The sequence below is a fragment of the Sitophilus oryzae genome, unplaced genomic scaffold (assembly GCF_002938485.1).
Source record: "Sitophilus oryzae breed Bouriz unplaced genomic scaffold, Soryzae_2.0 scaffold_484_pilon_pilon, whole genome shotgun sequence".
NCBI lineage: Eukaryota > Metazoa > Arthropoda > Insecta > Coleoptera > Curculionidae > Sitophilus > Sitophilus oryzae.
The window spans coordinates 1,118,710-1,142,002 of record NW_022147067.1 but is presented as its reverse complement, the minus strand read 5'-3'; the positions used below and the strand labels follow the sequence as shown (position 1 = coordinate 1,142,002).

General features: G+C 33.0%; 1 protein-coding gene across 1 annotated transcript; it reads left to right on the top strand.

Annotated features, from left to right (window-relative positions):
* Positions 1-1,549: 1,549 nt before the first annotated feature.
* LOC115886368 (TBC1 domain family member 19-like) lies at positions 1,550-23,145 on the top strand. The gene is made up of 11 exons (XM_030905470.1): positions 1,550-1,651; positions 2,553-2,709; positions 4,243-4,270; positions 5,736-5,874; positions 7,127-7,221; positions 7,934-7,994; positions 10,853-11,083; positions 14,726-14,863; positions 14,939-15,098; positions 18,754-18,955; positions 22,819-23,145. The coding sequence occupies exons 1-11, from the start codon at positions 1,550-1,552 to the stop codon at positions 23,078-23,080; spliced, it is 1,575 nt and encodes a 524-aa protein (XP_030761330.1). The 3' UTR covers positions 23,081-23,145.
* The last annotated feature ends 148 nt before the right edge of the window (positions 23,146-23,293 follow it).

The window sequence follows — 23,293 nt, the reverse complement described above, 5'->3', positions numbered from 1 at the left end:
TGATTTTGCCCCTTTTTTGAAAAAAACTATCCGTACGCCTCTGGTAGAAAATTCAATTGCCAAAATACCTGATTTGCTTTACAACGGATTATTGATAAATTTAGATGTATAATACACAATCTCTGTATGTTCAACGAAAGGCTGAAGATTTCGATTCTTACCAGTCCAAATATCCACATTGTCTAAAGCCGCTTAACGATAATCAATCAAGACTTATATTAAAACGTATTTAAAAATAAATTTTTTTTTTTTTAGTATAAAAAAATAAGTAGTAGTCCCAGAAATAAGTAAAGTATTTTAACTGGTAGAGTTCAACCCCAGAAATACGCCTACGAGGTTTTTTTCGCAAAAAAAAATTTTTTGATTTTTAGTTTTAGTTAAAACCATAATTTCTTTGATAATATGGCAACATAGGTATTAGATTAAATTTACAAGGAAGAAAAATCCAGAAAAGATCCTATGCACTTTTAGCAAAAAATCATTTTTTAATTTTTTCAGCAAAAAACCTGTTGTTTGGACTTATTTGAAAACCATAAAGAGAAAATATGTTTCTTTTATCGAGATCTACCACCCTTTTAAAATACTCTTGCACTTATTTCGGGGATAACTCGTGGCTATGAAATGACAATAGGTCTGTCATTTTTGATAACTAGTAGATGGTATTGTCTGTCATTTTTGATGTCGTCTGTCGAAATCTTTCCTTCTTTCGTTGAACATACAGAGATTGTGTATTATACATCTAAATTTATCAATAATCCATTGTAAAGCAAATCAGGTATTTTGGCAATTGAATTTTCTACCAGAGGCATGGATAGTTTTTTTTTTCAAAAAGGGTTAAAAAGTTATTTAATGCAAACTATCCACTTACATAAAAGTCCGCCCAATAAGAAGTTACATGATAGTGACAGTTGCCCGTCATTTTAATATACAGGTATATGCTGTTATTTTTTGTATTTTTCCACATTGTTCCGGAATCTACGATATACGACATACAAAACATGTCGGAAAATACAGATTGCCTGTAAATTAGACACAATAACTGTTACTGTCAGGAATATCTCACTGGACAGACTATAGATCAGATGTACTCTATTCTGGTTCGCTAGATTGTCTATGCATTCAAACATAAAATTTAAATATGAATTGCTGTCGTTATTCTAAATCTAATTGAGAAAAAAAGTGCGAAAACCTGGGTTTCATATGTAACAACACTGAATCACCCTGTATATTGTATTAAATCTGGTAATTAAAAATAGACTAATAATTATTATTAAAATGCGTGACAAATTGGGCATCATTAATTTTATATTGTTTAATAATTCGTACATTTTACTGATAAAACAAAACTAAACTTATAATTAACTAAATAAATATCTGTTAAGATTAGTATATTTCCTTTAAGATTTGGAAAAGTTTAATCAATAAAACATCTAAGCAACCACCTTGCACTAGGATAAAGGGTAGTTTTATTCATAGGCATTAAAATTCCGGCACTATATGGTCGTTGAACTGAAAATATACCATATAAAAAAGGTATTTTCAAATAAAAATGGAAGAATTAAAAGACAAAAATATTCATCAAACCACTATAAAAATTTGTGAAGATTTGAAGAACTCAAGCCAGTATAAGAGCTTGTTCGAAGATATACAGGTAAATTTGTGTTTTAATTAAACATTGTAGTTAGTTTGGTAGACAACAAAATCAGTAGGTATTACATTCACTTAACAAAATTTGAAAACAACATAAATATATTTTCTTACATACATAGGTATAGGTGCTATAAACAATCGGGATTTGGCTTCAATAACATTTCAATGATTTTTAAAAAAAATTTAAATGTGCTTAAAATATTATTCTCTACTTTATGCATAGAGACGTGCACCAAATTTCGTAAAGATATCTTTAATAACATCAGAGTTAATATAAAAAATAGAAAAATTTACCCCCTGTATACCAAAAGTTAAGATGTTTAGCACATACATTCATAATATGAAGTTTTTTTGCAGAATTAGTTCAAGAACTACCCCACTAAATATTAGCATATTATATATAAGGAACAATCTCTGTATACTGGTGCAGTCTCAAAAAGTGGCTCACCCTATAACTTTATTTTTTCAGATAAAACCAGATTTGGTATGTTAGTATAGACATAAATTTGGATTGATTGACGTATTCATTTGTTTTCGGTTACTTCCTCTTCACCGGAAATGACTACAACTTTTGATTTTTAAATGGCACTCTCGGTATATTTTTAGTTTGTCTAGTTTTAACTTAACCTAACCTAACCACTCGGCGTAGCAAAATTTATCAAAAATATAAATATCTTTTCAAGTAGCTAAGTTAAGAATAAATATGTGCCACGGCACTGTTTGGTGGTATAGTAACAATCTGGTCTCGGGTGTTATTAGTCCTTGTATTCTAGTCATTCAAAATAATAATATTTTTTCTACAAATATGTCACCAATAATTGTGACAATGTCACAGTTCAAAATGACTTAAGAAATCTATCAAATTTTTGTCAATAATTATTTGTGCTATTTTTTGTTGCTAGAAATTAGTTGCAACACCCAGTGTGAAAATAGAAGATTTCAAGAGCACGTTGCTGAAGTGTATGCAGGAAAATGGTTTGGAAGCTGAGTTAAAGAATAATATCTATCGTTGGGTTAAAATGAAGAGGAAAGAAAGCAGTTCATATGATTCTTTTTCAAGTAAAACTATACTTAACATTGGAATACGAGCACAATTATTACAGATTATAAACTTTGTTTTTCTTTAATTTGTTTTTTCGTGGTTCCAATTCCAGAGTCGCGCACTAGTACTATGTTACTAGTTTGCGCAAAATACATAGCACGCCCACTTATGGCCCACAAATTGTGCAACAGCGCCTAACCGCACAGTTAATTAGAGAGGAAATCGGAAAAACCGTAAATAGCTCATGCAGTATTACCCGCCTTATCATGGTTACTATATTCGCGAGTCAATTTTTAACACAACACCCGCTAATAACGTTACCGCCTGATCTGTTACACCCTAAGGTTACACCAAGCGCTATTTCTAAGTAACGTTTAAAAATTGCTTAAATTGGCATGTGCGTATTTGACAACCGGGGCCGACCGGCGCGCGGCCAAGACTTTTATTAGTTCATGTTGAATTTTGATTAGATTACTTTATTTTGATTATGTAATTTGAATTTAAGTAGCTGATAGTTTTAATTAATAAAAAATGGCCAAAATAGGATTCCACATCTTCCAATATTAAAAACCTAAAAGATGCTTTAATTACATCAAATGACGATTTAGCCCTTCTAAGAGAATATGTTGCTTGTTGCCCTAAAACCCACTAGCAGACGTTAAACAATAAAGCACTGGAAATAAGCACTTAGCCCTTTAAGTTTTTAAAATACCTAATTAAACCAAAAAACAATTCAAAGTTTTAAATTCAAAGTTAGTTAAGTAAAATAGCGACGCGACACGAACAGAATCCTTTCCGATCCGATAAGTATAAATGAAGAGAGGTAATACCACCTCACGCAAAGAAAATAACACCTGGCCTTATTAACTTCCATGCACGATATTCGGTTTAGCGATATCTCTTCTATTACGCTGTATTTATTTACCGCGAGTTTATTTTTGCGCACAGAAATTTTACTCGTTTGCACATCGTCATTAAAAAAACATTTCTTACCACGAATTAGAACAAGATTTTTATTTGTATTATACTTATAGAATACCTATTCTGTGATTGAAGTAACATCACTTGCTAAAAGATTATTGAGATTTAAGCGTCTTCACTATAGTATAAGTGGTGTGACAATTTCGATGCTCAATATTGGCATCTCAGGAACTACGAGAGTTACGAATTCGGTTAAATGCAAAATGCGTAATTAAAATGTTGACAAACGCTTATTGAAGAAAATCCCGGTATCTTGATTAAATGATTATTGTTTCGGCTTTTACAAATGAAAAATAATACGTTTATATATTAAATGACAATATCTTCAGAACTATTGTATCTATGCAACGTAAGTTGGTAGATTTATATTTTGACATCGGCCATTTAGATGCCGTTTTCAGAAAAATTTTTAAGCCTTCTAGATTTCGCAAAACAAACCAGTCAAGTTGTTGTTTTCTTATGGCCCATTTACGTTTTTATACTGTTAGATAGAGTGAAAAAAAGTCTATACGGTGGAATCTATTTTTATCATAGTATATAAAATTCACTATTAATAATTCGCTCAATAGATCAAGTTTGCCTTATTTCGTATCTCTCGTAGTTCCTGAGATGCCAATGTTGAGCATCGACATTGTCACCACCCTGTAGTAGCTTCAAAAAATTATTTAATTTAAGATTTAAGTAAGATTGAAGGCTAAAAGCCGTCCCCATTTCGAGTAATTCAAAATTCATCAGACAGAGTTCAGTAATAATACGATATTATTAATTGTATTTTGTCACAAACGACTGTGAGTCTAGCCCCCCCCCCTTTCTCGAATTCTGGATCCGCCCCTGATTACTCCCAAAGATTCGACAACAACCAGCATATATACAAAATAATGACGACATCAGAGACAACTCTGACTGACATTATGATAATTGTCAAATAATAAACACAACCGAAACGTTTGCTTGATCGCCGCACAATATGACCAACATGGTTTTAAAAAAATCGCTTTAAACTAATTTTGCATGCTTTAATCTAAATAAAACATCTTTACAATCATTTGCTCTATGAAGAGCTGCTTGGTATCTTAAATTATACAACAAATTTAAACATTTTTTGCCAAAATTATTATCATTTAGTTCAAAGTTTACAGTTTTAGTTCATTCGATATGATTGATGCGTGCAATCGGAAAATGTTTGATTCACCGTAGTCATAAACAGTGGCGATGTCGGTTAAACATATTTCCTGTCTAGTGACTCATCAATCGTATATAAATAACATAGGCTAGGCAAAAAATTTCTTGCTACGGAGATTACAGAATCCAAACAGTATCATCAGTTCCTTTCATATCTCATCAAGGAGATCACAACTAACAAAATATTGTTGCGAGCCGGTGTGACTCGACCTAACCTAACAATACGGCCCGCCCTCGGATGACCTTAATAACATTCGCATAGACACCGCAATGATTCATCCGTTCGAGAAGAATCGAGACCAACTAGAATGGACTAGTACATACGAGAACATTCGAAAAAACCTTCTCTACGCAACTAACGATCTATGGACAAATCTAGAGTTCTTAGCCTGTCGGTATATAGAAAGCCGCGCCAATGCCTAGAAAGGGCAGTTATAAATATACAATTGACGCGCTAAATTCAAAAAAAAAAAATTCTTAGTTATAAATCGTTTGTAAAATAGTTCTATAAGTCTTTTTATCGTTATATGTTTTACTTAGTGTTAAATAAATAGGTAAAATAATTGGATTCGATAACTATATCGTAAAACTTAAATTACATAAAAAAGTCAAAGAAAAAAAAAACAAATTTTAATCCGCATTAAACAGTCTACGCGGTTTTATTAACAAAAGAAAAAAGTCAATATTATTAAAATATGTTTTTTTTATAAAAAATATTCCATGATATTATAATAAATATAAATCTGTCACACTTTGTTTATTTGCGTTTCGTTTGAGCCATCTCAATCTCAATCAAGCAAACTTTTTTATCGTTTTTCTTAATTTTTAAAAAAAAAAAAAAAAAAAAAAATACAATTTTTAAATTTTTTTTTTAATTCAGAAAATCACAAATCCATTGGGATAAGAGAATCCATAAATCGTTGAACTCAATGTGCAGCGAATTAGGTATTAGTTTGGCAAAATTAAGAGGAAACGCGAGAAAAAAAACTTTGGAACAAGGGATGACTGAGCAATTTGAAGTTAGTAAAATAAGAAATAAATACAATTAATAATGTGTATCTATAATTTATCTTTCTATCTATACTAATGATATATAAAATCCTAGTGACTGACATACTGATTAATCACGATCCTGCTCAAAAACCACTCAACGTAAGAAGGTCAATTTTGGCATACATGTGATTCTAGGTGTAGAGGTAATAAAAGGATTTTTCAAATTCCATCTAAGAGGTGAAATGAAACCACCCTCAAATATTAACATATTTTGATTTAAAAAACGGTAAAGAAAAAAAAAAAACCTTAAACACGTATATTTATTTGTTTTACATATTAAGGTTTTAAAAATTATACAGGGTGTTGGCGAAAAATTCTGGTCATTGATTAATTCACGATCCTGCTTAAAGCACTTGAGGTAAATAGCTATTTTTAAAAACGATTACTTAGGTGGAGGGTTCGATAAGAAGGGTTATTTCGAAACTCGAATTATAAGGGGGTGAAACTACCCTCAAATATTAAAATAATTTTTATTTCAAAACCGTTGAGTATTTTGGAAGAACTCTTAAACACGTATATATTTTATTTTGTTTACATATTTTAAGTTTTTTTAATAGAATTTTATTTTTTTTTTTTTTACATATTTTAGACCATTGAGTAATCACATTCTGCTTAAACTGCTTTGACGAAGTGTAAAAAGCTGATTTTTGCAAAGGGATTGACTTTTGGTGTAGAGGTTCGATAGGAGGTTTCCGCAATCTCAAATTCCAAGAGGGTGAAACCCCTCAATATTACAAATAATTTGTTATTTAAAAAACGTTAGTCTTTCGGGAAAAACGCTGAACAAGCATAATTATTCTTTTTTTACATATTTGAAAATTAAAAAAAAAAATCATACAGGGTGTTTCCAAAAGTTGGTAATTTCTTAACCACGATTCGGCTTAAAAAACTGATTGACGTAAAAAGCTTATTTTTGGCAAACGGATTTTCGAAAGTCAAATTCCAACGAGTTGAAACAACCCCTCAAATATTACCAAGTTATATAATAATATTGCCATATTGTTTTTTCTCATGCTCACATAAATGTGAGAAGATTTTATCCAGTTTGTATGTTAATGGAAATTCTTGCTTTGCTTTATCATCTCCATTACAAATGATTAATTCGACGCGAACGAAGTCGCGGGTACACGCTAGTATTTAATAAAATAAGAATTACAATTAGATAAATAAAACAGGATTTCTTGAAATTTTATTATAGGCATCTAAATTTTTTTTTAGACTGATATTCATAAGTACCGACCAGTCTATGCTCCAAAAGATTTTTTAGAAGTGTTATTAAACTTAAAGGGTCCTAACAGAGACAAGTCCAAATGGTAAGTAAATACTGTACTGACATTAAAGGGGCCCACAGACGATACAATCGGTTGTACAACTGATCGTACGATAGGTTGGACGAAAAATCGTTCAGACAGATCGTAGATACTTTTGGTTACAACGTAACGACATTCTGAAGCGACTGGTAGTACGATTAGTTAAATGTTTTAATGTTGTTCTTAAATCCTCGTCGAAACGCCGTTCTGATATTATTAATTTTCTTTTTAAGAAGTTCTAATGTTGCATCTGGATTTATTTCTTTCATTTTTCTCAGCAACACTTCGTAGCTGGAGTTCCGTTTGTGTTTATTGGAATATTCCTCACTTTTAACATTCCATAAGCACGAATGGTCTCTATAAATTTCAACAAATTCTGTCCAAAACTGCCTATCTTCCTCCATGGTGAAACACCACAATCTCACTACACGATGTATTTCTGTATTAACATAGTAGCAACAAGTCGGTGAAAAAGCCACAGACGTTCAAACTTGTCGTTGATCCAACCAAGTTGTACGACAGATTTTTAAACATGCTGAACTACCAAACGATCCAACCGCGTCTTAACAACAAGTTGGACGACAAGCCCACAGACGTTACGATTGTCGTTCAAACAGTTGGATCAAACTAAACCGTCCAACTTGTTGTACAACAGATTGGATCGTCTGTGGGCCGTTTAAAAGCATAATATTTTATGGAATGTTACTTTTTTTAGCGATAATCAAAGATGGGAATTTGCGCAGTTACCGCTCAGAGTGAAAAACTTATCAGAACTGGTAAATAGTTCTTTTATTTATACAGGGTGGCGCCTCTCATACGCCGCGGAAGCTCCAAGGAGAACGGTAGTTTATATCGAAATAAAATTTTGGCAGCATATGTAAGTTAACTGAAAGCATTTGAAAAAAAGTTACACATTAAAGTTGTGTTTTTTCTAACCGAACACCCTATATATTAATTGATTTTCGGATTTTAGGAAAAAAATAAAGGTGAGTTTTATTAAAGAAGCATATATGTACCTAAAATCTAAGGATTTTGACATATTTCACATTTTGTAAAAATGAAGAGTAAATTTTAAATTTTGATAACAGATACCTAAATTTTAGTTGACCTTGTATAGCCTGATATTTAATTACAGTAACGATTGTATGTTAAACCAAATTGAAGTTATACAGGGTGAGACAAATTAATATGGAACATTAGTCAATTTTAAAACCAAGCTTCTCCTTTATTTTAAATGGAACACCCAGTATATTTTTTTGGTGTTCAATGGGGAATTTATATATCTTCAAAATATTACTAAGGTCGCCTATCCCTCAGACAAAAATTTCCTAGACATTTTAATTTTTATGATTTTGCGTCAGTAGATCTTTATTATTTGAAAAAATCTAGGGTGGCTGTGTGATACCCTTTGGTTAATTTAACAAAAATTAAAGATTGTAGAGTAAAATACTCAACGGTAATAAAAAGATACACGTTTAAAACATATTTTAATTATTACAGAATTAAAACTAGATATAAACCTATAATTATGTGACAAAAATTAGCCAGATGAAATCAAATGCTCAAAATGCTTCCTTTCCTGTTAACTGCATAAAATAATTGTCTCTGGAGTTCTGCCTCGAAAAGCATATACATTAATTTCTTACATGTTGTCGACAACAGTGGTCGAGTTTTGTAAACACTGTCTTTAACATATCCCCCCAAAAAACAGACTATTATAAAATCAGTTGCATTTAAGTATTCTATTAATTGGTGAATGCACACTGCATTCACCAACTAATAGAATCATATCAATTCTCTCTGATGTAGGATAAGTTTGCATTTTCGGCAAATTTCTGATAATTTTTTTTTGTTTTAACTGACACAAAATGATAACTAGTTGTTAAAGTTGGACTAATTAGATAGCTATGTTGAAGTAACGTCAGACACATCATAGCCACCCTAGAATTTATCAAATAATAAAGCTCTACTCAGATCGAATGAAAATATCTATAGGAAAATCTTTGTTTGAAGGGTAGGCAACCTTAAAAGTATTTTGAAGAGACATGAATTCTCCATTGAGTATCGGAATAATATACTGGGTGTTCCATTTAAAATAAAAGAGTAACATACTTTTGAAGGTTACCAATGTTCAATATTAATTTTATCTCACCCTGTATAACTTTTTGGATCAAGTTTTAATTTGATTTTAAGTACATTTAACTACATATTAGGTTATACCGGGTAAATTCCAATTTAAGTAGCTTTTATTGTAATTTAAAAAATTGTTCCTTATTTCTTGAAAATGTTAAATATGTAAAAAACCTTACATTTTAGTCATATACTTCTCTTATAAAACTCACTTTTATTTCTCTCCCAGAATCTGAAAATCAATTAGTATACCGGGTGTTGCATCGTCGGACGGGACATAGGAAATCCCATGTAAATTTTAATGGGGTCAATTATTGAAACTTCCCTAATTATTTTTAGAGAATAATTCTGTTTTAGGTTTATTGGAGAGCACTAAAACCCACATTCAAAAGAATAACTTTAGATATTTTTGATTAGCCCGTTTACGAGTTATCGCCGATTTCTTTTTAAATATTTCTCCTTTCTTATGGCCCTGTATTTACTTATGAGCACCAGTCAAGGTAAAAGATAACTGTCAAATGAAGTTGTCATTTCAGAAATTTACCTATTTAGTGCTTTATTATTATTGAAAACTCATTCCTACATCGGAAATCTTCAAGATGTATTTATAAATACAAATTAATATGAATTAAAGTAAAATAAAGTAATCAATTACAAGTATAGTATTATTACAATATTCAATAACTTATTAATTTAGGTACTATTAAATGACAACTTCATTTGACAGTTATCTTTTACCTTGACTGGTGCTCATAAGTAAATACAGGGCCATAAGAAAGGAAAAATATTTAAAAAGAAATCGGCGATAACTCGTAAACGGGCTAATCAAAAATATCTAAAGTTATTCTTTTGAATGTGGGTTTTAGTGCTCTTCAATAAACCTAAATAGAATTATTCTCTAAAATAATTAGGGAAGCCAATAATTGACCCCATTAAAATTTACATGGGATTTCCTATGTCCCGCTCGACGATGCAACACACGGTATAGGGTGTTCCATTACAAAAAATACAACTTTGATATGTAACTTTTTTTGGGGACACCCTGTAGAACTCTCTATATTTTTAAAAAGTGCTCTGAACTAACCTACATATGCTCACAAAAATTTCATTTCAATACAAACTGTCGTTCTCCTTGAAGCCTCCGCGGCGTATGAGAGGCGCCACCCTGTATAATAATATCTCCCGTATACACGTTTAACGCCTTGGGAGTAGCAAGGTACAGCTTGCCATGCTAGAGCCGTTCGGTATCCAAGGAAGGTAATGTGGCTAGCACTACGCTTCAGCCGCCTATTATTACCTCAGGATTGTGAATCCCAAGTACTCATTTAAGGCTGAGTCGACCTAGGTACCTGAACAATTTTTATTTTTAATAAAAATAGTCGGCTGATGAAATGCCGGCTGTAGGATTCGAACCCACAACCTTGAGATTGGTAGACGAGAGCTGTACCTCTACACCACCCGGCACTTTTTTATTTAACACGAAATTACAATATTACCTTTTTAGAGAAATCTCTACTTAGAGATATCAAGAGGAGAGCAGATTCTGAACAGCAACACCATGCTGAGTACGAATCAAAACTTTGTTCAGTTAGAAGCGGAAAGAATATTGCTTGGTGAAAAAATTCTTATGAAGAATTACGCACCATTAGCTCAAGAATATTTGAAGAAAGGATGTCCAAAGTGTTTAAGAGCGAGAATATGGGCCTTGCTGTTAGGTGCTGAAATTAAATCATATGTAAGTATTACCACAAGGTAATACCACAGATTAGACAGATTATAAACTTTGTTTTTTCTTTATTGTTTTTTGTGGTTCCAATTTTCGGAATCGGGCACTAGTTAGGTTACCAGTTTGCGCACATAGCACGCCCACTTATGGCCTCTAAAATTGTGCACAGCGCCTGACCGGCACAGTTATTAGAGAGATATCGGAAAACCGAATAGCGTCATGCAGTATTTACGCATACCTTATCATGGTTACAATATGCGCGAGTCAATTTTTAACGCAACACCCGCTAATAACGTTACCGCCTGACGTAATTTGCGGATCAATTACACCAAGCGCTATTTCTAAAATAAAGTTTAAAAATTGCTTAAATGGGCCGGCGAGATCTTTTATTTTAGGTTATGTTTGAATTGTTTTGAATTATTACTTTAGTTTTATTAGGTAATTTGACATTTAAGTAGCTGGGATTAGTTTTAATTAAATAAATATGGCCCAAAATATGGATTCCACCTCTTCCAATATTAAAGAACCTATAAAGAGGCTTAGGTTTACAGCAGATGACGACTTAGCCCTTCTAAGAGAATTTGTTGCTTGTTGCCCTAAACCCACTGGCAGACGTTGAACAATAAAGCACTGGAAATAAGCACTTTAGCCCTTTAGTTTTAAAATACCTAGTAAACACAACAATTTCAAAGTTTTAAATTCAAAGTTAGGTTAAGTTTAAATCGGGGATGCGACGCGAACAGAATTCTTTTCGATCCGATAAATATAAATGAAGAGAGTTAATACCACCTCACGTAAAGGAAATAACACCTGGCCATATTAACGTCCATGCACGCTATTCGGTTTAGCGATATCTCTCTATTACGCTGGTTATTGTTATTTTACGCGAGTTTATTTTTGCGCACAGGAAATTTTACTCGTTTGCACATCGTCATAAAAAGCAATTTTCGTACCACGAATTAAGGACAAGATTTTTATCTGTATACTTATAGGATACCTAATCTGTGGTATTACCGTTGATTGAAAGAATTGTGAAGATACCCAACCTAATGGGCGAATTCGTAACAAGGCTGATTTGGTTTCCCCATACATGTCAAGTGCAGTACGGTGGAGCTACAAATCGTTTTGTGGCGAACGCATAAAACACTCATTTTCTCTAATTCGGCTAGCGAAGGTATATCGAAGACGGTGTGGAACTGAAAGCCACAGTGTTGCCATATTAAAATGTGTAATATCTGTAATACGTTTGACGAAAATATCTTTGGATGAAAAATCCGCGTTTATACAGGGTGACGCACCTCATTCGCCTCGGTTGATTATACGAAAACGGAAAGATGTAGAAACAAAATATTTTATGGGTATATGTGGGGAGGCAATGTGCACAATTTAAAATTATTTTGAAATATACAGGGTGTCTCAGAATTAAGATCCATACCAAAGTTATATTTTTTTCTTATGAAACACACACCCGGTATTTTATTTCATTTTTGGATTCTTGAGTCCAAAAAAAGGCATTTATTATAGGGGTTAAATATGTTTAAAATCTTTGGTTTTTGAGATATTTAAAGATATTTAAATATACATGCTACAAAAGAATGGATTATTAGCACCCTGTACATTACTTTTCAGAATTAATTCTTGTGCTGAGTTTAAAGGTAAAAAAATAAACTTTACTGAAAAATATTATTGCTTGCTTAAATTTATACAGGGGTACCAAAAATTGGTGATCTATTTTAAGGATTTATTTTACATAAAAACTTTGTTATTTCAAATGCAACACCCTGTATTTTTTTAAATAAGTTGAAGCATGATTCAAATGCTCTTTCAAACTATATTAGGGTTTCCTATACCTATCTATCTCAGATTTTGAATAAAAAGCGATTTTTAAATAAAATGGCAATCAAGATGGCTGGTATCGCCATGGCAATTTTCTAGTGACAGTTAGTAACTATTTTCAAAATCGACATTAGTTTATAGACTTTATTTAAATCTATACCCAGTTTACTTTTATTTAATTGACCTACAATAGTTTAATAAATAATATTTATTAATATGTATTTATTATTTTATCAAGAAAAACGAAGTAGTTCTTTGTTTTATTTTACGATAACTTGTAGATATATGAATTTTTTATAAAAGAGCCAATTACGGCAAATTCAATTTCTTCACTTCCCACGACAGGTTTCTGTCTAATAGGTTTTTTATAAACTACACTACCAATTCTGCGAAATAGGAAATAGGACAAGTAATTTTTCAAAGGAAATCTTATCAGGAAGATTCCTATTTGGATATCTTTGAGCATTAGCTCTTGAGGCTAAGAAAAAAAAAATCCTCACAAAACAAAATAACTAGTAACTAGTAACATATCCATTCGTTCCACCAGCAGATACATATGGCTTTATTTTTCTTCATAAACTAAAGAATACTTATTTATTAAAATATTGTGGGTAAATTTTAGTAAGCTGTTTAAATAATAATGTCCATACACTAATGTCGATTTTGAAAATAGTTACTGACACTAGAAAATTGCCATGGCGATATCCGCCATCTTGATTCCCATTGTATTTAAAAATCGCAAATCTGAGATAGATAGGTATAGGAAACCCTAATATAGTTTTAAAGAGCATTTGAATCTACTTCAATTTATTTAAAAAAATACAGGGTGTTGCATTTGAAATAACAAAGTTTTTATGTAAAATAAATCCGTAAAATAGATCACTAATTTTTGGTACCCCTGTATAAATTTAAGGAAACAATAACATTTTTCAGTAAAGTTTATTTCTTTACCTTTAAACTCAGGACAAGAATTAATTCTGAAAAGTAATGTACAGGGTGTTGAAAATCAATTCTCTTGTAGCATGCATATTTAAATATCTCAAAAATCTATGACTTTTAACATATTTAACCCTTATAATAAATGCCTTTTTTGCGCCCAAGAATCCAAAAATGAAATAAAATACCGGGTGTTCCATAAGAAAAATATAACTTTGGTATGAATCTTAGTTCTGGAACACCCTGTATATTTCAAAATAATTTTAAATTGTGCACATTGCCTCCCCACATATACCCATAAAATATTTTGTTTCTACATCTTTCCGTTTTCGTATAATCAACTGAGGCGAATGAGGTGCGTCGCCCTGTATATTGAGAATGTATTCGTGTTAAACATAGAATAAACAACAAAAGTAAACATTTCTTTTATAGATACCGAATATTTCGTATGATCGAAAAAGTCGTTTAGTTGGTTTGAAAATGACGATTATTAACATTTACCGTAATATTTTACATATGAAATAACAGCGATTCCAAGCCAACTCTGACGCCGTTCTGTGTTTAATCATATAATATTATATTAAATTGTTTAATGATAGAAAATCCGTATTATTAACGTGCTGCACCCAAAATCCGGAAATCTACGGATTAATAAGTAGTTCTGACAACACTGTCTCCGGCAACTACCCACTCTGTCGACTGAAAGCAGAACTACGGTACAGTATTCTTTATCTGCTGCGCTGTAAACTACTATCAGCGCGCAGCGGCGCAGAGCTAAACTAAATCTCGGACAGGTTGACGGTAACGGCAGCTACATCTCGGACAATTAAGGCTGCGCATCTTCTTATTTCTTCAATCAACGAAAATATTTCTTTTTAGCAAATCTCCTATTTCGATTTTCTGAAACAAAACGTTCTACAATACGACCTGATGATAGACAAGCTAATAATTAAAGATATCAATCTGACAGCTTCAAACGACGACCAGTATTTTGTATTTGAAGATGTCTTATATCAGGTAAAGATGTAATAGGTTTGATTTTATTCACATTTTATTTGGTATTATTCATTAAAAAAGATTTGTTAATTTAAGGTAATGCTTTGTTTCTCCAGAGATTCGGAAATATTGAAGTACCTGCCCAATCAGCCTGCATTTATGCAAGTGGCCTTTAAAGGAAAACCGAACACACCCGAGAATACCATTGTGTTTCCACCAAGTGGTGTCATACCATTTCACGGCTTTACAATGTACGGTAAGAATACTTGCTCAAGATTTTCCTAGATAGTTTCATTTACATTATTTGATCCAGGGCCGTATCTAGACCAAAATTTCGGGGTTTGGCTTGGGGGTACAAAACTGCAAGAAAAAAAGCATAATAAAAAAATCGCTTTGGGCTACACTCAAATCTTAATTGAAAATAAAATTTTAAAAAAAATAACAGGTAAAAATTATTAATTTTAAAGGATAAACTGGTCTTTTCCCTGGAAAAACGATTGCCCGATTCTTCCTGGAAAAACGATTGATATGATTCTTCGATATCGATATTTATTTCTCTATGTACGCTTAATAGAGCAAGTCCTGTCAATCGCTCCTGACCTGTAGAGTTACGTAGAAAGTCCTTCAATCGTCTTATGCCGCAACCGCACATGCGGCATTTAGCGAACTCCGAGCGCTCGTCAACTACCGAACGCTCGTGGATCGGACTTCGCCTTTCCATCCACACATGCGGGCTCTGATAGCAACAACATAGAGACGAGCGCTCGTTCTCATCGCCGATCGTGTCGCCGAACTCCGACTTCCTCATCCACACACATAGGAAATCGGCAAAGCCCCGATCGGAGATCGCCGAATACCGCATGTGCGGTTGCGGCATTGGGTTGAAAAAGACCTTTCTGGTTTAGCTGTTGACACTGGTAGAGTTGGTAGGATCATTAATAAAATGTATATATTTGGAAATATACACTGGTTACACTCCGATTATCGCCGCTAAAGTGTCATAGTCCAAGAATTCTTTGTCTAATAGCAGAACAATAACAAACGTTAATTACGTTAATGACCAGCAAAACACACAACATTCAAAATCTTGTCCTTGTTAAACTTTTTCTGTTTTAAACACTTGAATGTTGAAAGTCGAAAATCGAAAATGACATTTGCTTTCAAAGTGGAAAAGTGAGGTTAGGGTGTATAATGTATATTTATCAATGACTAAAGAATACAAGGACAAATAGCACCCGAGACCAAACTGTGACCATCCTTCCAAACAGTGCCGTGGCACATATTTTACTTAACATTGCCGCTTGAAGGGATATTTATATTTTTGATATTATATGTTTTCACTACGCCTATGGTGTATCGGGTGGTATCATACTGATTAATTACGAAAAAAACGTATTAAAATGTTAACAAAAGGTACATAACTAGTATCGACGTATAGTACATATCAAGTACATATAATATCAGAAAAATAATTATCGAATTCAATAAAAAAACGCTAAAAAGGTGTAGGGGACTATTTATTTCCATATAAAACGTAACTTCTGGCTCTTTCTTACATTGCGCCTTTTACACTTGAAAGCTGAACAAATTACCATTGTAATAAAGTTTATACAAAGTCCACTACACACAACCAACTATTAAAAATCGCTAAAATTGTCGCTGATGACCAGCTGATGATGTCGTTATGTCTAAAAAGTTGGCGTCTAAGGTCACAAATTCTGCTGCAGCCCGTATATGGACGTTACATGTCCTGGTATTCTTTAGTCATTGATATTCATCCATCTTCTTCTTGTTCTTTTTTGTTTTGTTCTTATTTACTTACTCAATGATCATTACTTTTTAAAAATTTTCGACCATAATTTCGGGGGGGGGGTTTGAACCCCCAAAACACCCCCCCAGATACGGCCCTGATTTGATCTGAGTAGATCTTTATTATTTGATAAAATCTAGGTGGCTGTGATATGTTTGACTTTACTTCAACATAGCTGTCTAATTCGTCCAACTTTAACAACTAGTTATCATTTTGTGTCAGTTAAAACAAAAAAAATTCTCAGAAATTTGCCGAAAATGCAAACTTCCTACACCAGCAGCGGCGGCGGCGTGCGGTTCATGGAAGCGGGGGAAGCACCGCTTCCCTAAACTCTTTAAAGATAAAAAAATAAATAGTTAAACGTTAATAATACTGTTATTTTATAACAAAAGATTAATTTAATTTGTTAAAATTATTTATTTGAAACCTTACATAAACGTAGTAAATTTAATTAGCCTTTTACTGCATGGATGCGCGTCTGGAAATCGCTGCCGGTCGCCTATCCCTCCTACATGTAGGTGTTATTGACCTCGAACGCAAACGACAAATTTAAGCCGGAAAATCGCGCACAGTTGCTAGCCACGGCAGCGATCTTTCGGCCGCCTTCCTCGACTTTTAATTTGTCGTTCGTTTGCGATTTTATAGGTAATATTATAATAAATTAAATCCAAAATTCTATGATGATGTTATAGACAAATTTGCAATGGCTGATAGACGAATAGACCTCAAATACAAATAGGTGCCTATCGCGCGTCAAGTGCTTCGGAAAATGAATTTAAAATATCGTATTTTAACTATTAAAAATTTAATGTTTTTTGTTTGTTTAACAATTTTCGATAGAATTTTAACGAACAATGGAATTGGCCTCGGAATTTTCAAAGGTAAGTTTTTTAAGAAAATGTGAAAGTCATGTCTCGAAATAGGGTTTTTTACCGATTCGCTTCCCCGCCTATAATTGTCACCGCACGCCACTGTACACCAGAGAGAATTGATATGATTCTATTAGTCTAGTTTAATTAATAGAATACTTAAATGCTCCTGATTTTATCTAGTCTGTTTTTTTCATGGGGATATGTTAAAGACAGTGTTTACAAAACTCGACCAACTATTGTCTACAACATGAGAGAAATTATTGTAGCTGCTTTTCGAGGTAGAACTCCACATATGCCTTTCAAAAGGAAAAGATCCATTTGAAAAGACGATCATTTTATGCAGTTATCAGGAAAGGAAGCATTTTGAGCATTTGATTTCATCTGACTAATTTTTGTCACATAATTATAGGTTGATATCTAGTTTTAATTCTGCAATAATTAAAATATGTTTTGAACGAGTATCTTTTTATTACCGTTGAGTATTTTACTCTACAATCTTAAATTTTTGTTAAATTAACCAAAGGTATATCACACAACCACCCTAGATTTTTTCAAATAATAAAGATCGACTGACGCAAAATCATAAAAATTAAAATATCTAGGAAATCTTTGTCTGAAGGGTAGGCAACCTTAGTAATATTTTGAAGATATATAAATTCCCCATTGAACACCGGAAAAATATACTGGGTGTTCCATTTAAAATAAAGGAGAAACTGGGTTTTGAAAGTGACTAATGTTCCATATTAATTTTGTCTCACCCTGTATAACTTTTCGGGTCAAATTTTATTTTGGTTTAACATACAATGGTTACTGTAATTAAATATCAGGCTATACAAGGTCAACTAAAATTTAGGTAGCCGTTATCGAAATTTAAAATTTACTCTTCATTTTCACAAAATGTGGAATATGTCAAAATCCTTAGGTTTTGGGTATATGCTTCTTTAATAAAATTTACCTTTATTTTTTTCTTAGAATCCGAAAATTAATTAATATAGGCGGGTGTTCCATTAGAAAAAACACAATCTTGATGTGTAACTTTTTTTTACACCCTGTATAATTCTATATAGTTTTATAAAATGCTTTCAGTTAACCTACATATGCTGCCAAAATTTCATTTCGATATAAACTACCGTTCTCCTTGGAGCTTCCGCGGCGTATGAAAGGCGCCACCCTGTATAGAAATTTTTTCTGTCCCAATTGAAAATTAAATTCTAATTTATATATTTTAGCTGCCCCATTTTGTTACCTCTTCAACAATTCTGTGGAGCTTTACTTCGTATTTCGAGCCTTCTACTTGAGATATTGGCATCGATTGCACAGAGTCTGCGCAAGTTCCCAAGGAATAGTGTCGCTCTGTTTGCAATTCGAAAGATTATTGCAATGTTACGAACCAAACTTGTGGAACCATTTCAAAAAGTGCAGAATATATCCGTAAGTAATTTTAGTATTGTATATCTAATAATATTTGTTTTAATAATAGAAACGTTCACAAAAAAAATTAAAACATGCCTACTTCTCATAAAATCATTCATTATGACATTAAAACTCAGTATGCAAAGTTTCATAACATTCCGTAAAAGGCTTATGCCTCAAAAATCCGTGCGAAATTATCGCAATCGTTTGAATCCGCTAAACGCGGCCTGACGTCACTGCTTCGATCGGTATTTCCGCGCGAGTAAACGGTGCTGTCTGCACGCTGTGGAATTTCTAACAGAACAAGCTAAAATACGACATATCGCGTTGTGCTCGGATGTAGTTTGTATATATATTAAATTTGGTTTATTGTGATTAATATTTGGAGTTTATTACTAGTTTAAAAACAAAAGCTACTTAATGAGATGGAGGACGGGTTTACTTGAAAGCGATAACAAACAACACTTTGGTATTTAACAATACAAAATTATTGCGTTTTTGAGCTGTCAGAGACCCGTATTTAGGAGGAGGGGGCCAAATTTTAATTATCATATTAAACTGAAAATTTGCTTGCGTATATAGAAGCTAAGACAATGTAAAATTATCGTATTGTTGATCTGACACAGGGCCGTATTAAGGAGAAGGAGCCAAATGTTAAATTTTAATTGTATTGACCTGAAAATTCGCACACGTATACAGGGTGTCCAGTTTAAAACGAGGTACTTACATGGGGAATAATGGGGATCTTGAAGACCGTTAAAGTTACAAGATCGATTAAATAGAAGAAAAGTTGCGTTTTTGTGTGTGTTCCAAAAATAATCTAGGTCTATTTTATTTAATATTCATATACCGTTAGGTAAATACAGGGAGAAAAAGAAAAATGTGCATTTTCTAAACACCACCATATTTTCTTTATTATTGGAGCTAAGGTCATTAAAATTTTAACATAGGGGTAAGGCAATATGGAAATTTTAAAAATTATGTCCAAAAAAGTCTAGGCGTACTACATTGCGCATGGCCAAAATGTACTTTTGCTTTTCCTATGGGCGCCATATATATGGTTGAAAACATTTTTAAAAAGGATTTTTAAAATGCCAAATTTAAATATGGCGCTCATAAGAAAAATAAAAGCTGACCTCGGCCGTGCGCAACATAGAAGGCCTAGGTTTTTTTTGATATCGTTTTTAAAATTGCCATGTTGGCTTGCCCATATATTGAAATTTTTATTACCTTAGCTCCAATAATAAAGAAAATATGGTGGTTTTTCGAAAATGTTCATTTTTTCTTTTTCACCTTGTATCTACGTAACGGTATGGATTTAAAATAAAATAGACATAGATTATTTTTGGGAACACAAATACGCAACTTTGCTTCCATTTAACCGACTTGTATCTTCAACGGTTTCCAAAAGACCCCATGTACCTCATTTTAAATTGGACACCCTACATGACCCATATTAAGCGAAAAATTTAAAATTGAATGGGTGAAAAAATTGATAAAAAAAACTTACTTACTTTCTACTTAAAAGTAGAAAATAAGGATTAAAAGCAAGGGGCGGAAAGTAACGATTTAAACTTCTGTGGAATATTTTTTGAAGTATTAATACACCCAGGGACAAAACATCACTTATTTGAACTCATTTTACTTCTTCAAAACACCAAAACAATGAAAATAAACATATACCTTCACGATGAACGTCTGCAAAAACAATGCGGCAAGTGCACGATCGTACGGACGCCATCGATCGATCAAAGCAGTGACGTCAAAAACAGGTAGCCTCGAGCCGGGTACGTTTTCTAGCCTTGCTGCATTTCTCAATTTTGTTTTGCGTTTATGTAAGAAAATTATAGTTTTTAAGAAAAATTTTCAGTGCCATGTTTTTTTACTCATATGTAGCTATCGAAATTCATTGAAATTAGAAATTAGTGAACATGTCTATTGTGACTAGGTAAATATAAAAAAAAACTATTTTATTATTTTTTTGTTTTATGCGTATAAAACTATTTGTTGCCCGTAAAAAACTATTTGTTACGCGTTATAAACTATTTGTTACACGTTATAAACTATTTGTTACACGTAAAAAAAGCATTAAAAAAGTATTTTTACGCGTAAACTACACTCACCGGCAAAAAAAACCGGCCACTAAATACTAGTCCCAATTTCAAAGTTGGATTCCTCGGGAACTACTCATTAGATTTTGATGATTTTTTTTAAATTGTAAATTAGTTCCTTCTTAACATATGCTACGTCAAAAATTTTTATTCCGAATTTATTTTGAACATATACAACTATACTACAACAATAAGACAACATACACACTACAACAATAAGACGAAGTTTTTTGCCCGAACTTTCTAACACCCTATAGGATGCAGCAGCTGTAGTAGTTATTGCTAAATCAAATCACATTGTAGCCTCATTCTGTCTGAGCATTTTGTTTTTTTTTTAATCACGACATTATCTCTGTTTGTATTGGAGATACGACGCTTCTTTAAAACGAACGTCTCGGAAAAATGCTTCGCAGGCAAAACCGAGATTCATCCGTGAAAAGGACTATAGTCCATTGCTCATTATCCCAATTCACATGTAAACGTGCAAACTGAAGACGAGCTTGACGATGGCTTGGAAGTAGCTGGGGTCCTGTGGCAGGCCTCCTTGCAGACAAGCTGTTTTCTTTTAGTCTTCGTCGGATTGTTCTCTCACTGACACTTTTGGCTGAATGAGCAGTCCTATTAAGGTGCGTATTCATTATCCGCACGAACGAACGAACGAATGTTCGCTAGTGGTATGGACGGGGACCGCACGATAGGACCGCACGAGAAGACCGGAGGCATTTGTTGGCGAACGCCTTTGATGTACCGACTCGAAACGGATGGTGGAGCGAACGAATGAACGAACGGCCGCATGCGTTCGGTCCCCGTCTAAATATACCGCACTTTCATTCGTTCGTTCGGATAATGAATACGCACCTTTAGGTTAACTGTTCTTGGTTCCCGCGGGCTTACGTCCAAAGTTGGCATACTGTGGGCCAAATTAAATTGGAACCTTTTTTAATGCCTAATAATTTTTAATTTTTAAATGTCTTTTTTTATAATTTTTTGGATATGTTATGGCCTACGATATTAGAATAAAAAATACTTTGCAAAGCGGGTCTACTTCAGTAGCATACAGACTTTGAATTAACGTAAAACTTTTAAAATAAAAAAAATAATACATTTTAATGTACGCCACTGAAGTAGAGTAGCTTTTATCATTGTTGTTTTGACTGTTTTTATCTGTGGTAGTATTATCACCGTCACTACTGTCAAAGTCACTAATTAAACTTCTACGTCCTGGTGTCTGAGGTGGTAGGTATTCTGAACCAGATTCAATTACGAATGGCTCAGATTTGCTGCTCAACGAACGATCACAATCACTCATTTTAATGTTAGATAATAATAATATTTAACAAAATTATACAAATCTGATGATTTTGGCTACTGTAGTATAATGAGCTTAAAGTTTTTGAATTTTTTGAAAATTATAGATGCCTGACCCTCGATTTTACGCATAAAGCATAAACATCACATTAACCAATCTCACCGCGACTTTTAAACAGGGGGTTCCCCTTTAATAAACGAATTTTAAACGGGGGTTCCCCTTTTGTCAAGATATCAAGAAATTTCAAGATTTCTTGAATCAAGACAAGAAATCAACTCTCAAGAAATGGTCACGACAAGATTTTTTTTTAATTCTTGAAAATATTTCAAGACAAGACAAGAAATTGCTGGTCAAGACAAGATTTCCTGTCTTGCCGATCCCTATTTACGTGAGGAATCTCCCCACGAGAGATGGCACATGTTTTTTGAAACACCCTGTATAAATATGTATTTTCCTTTTAGCTTAAGAGTGGTTATCAAGTGGATCATGAGAGCTTTCAGTGGTCATCTCCCACCAGAACAACTACTGACTTTATGGGACATTATTTTGGCCTACGATTCGCTGGAGATCATCCCACTATTGGCAGTGGTCATCGTCATTTTCAGGAAGGAGAATCTGATGAAAGTTAACACTCTAGCTAACGTTGAAGCCGTGTTAGCTGACCTCAGCTCTATAGCTGTAGTGCCTTTGCTGCAAATGGCATTGATGAAGGAGGAGGGTTGAAGAAATATATCTATTGTGTTTGTTGAAAAATAAAGTTGGAAAATAAATTTTAGAATACTGATCGATATCTTTGTTTCCATAGCAACTGTTAAAATTACCTTATATCTATCAAAAATAGTAGATAAAATAGTACATTAACCGCAAGGGTAGATTAAATGATACTTTAACAGCGAGGATAGGTTAAAAACTCTATTTCTTCTCGCACGTTTTTTA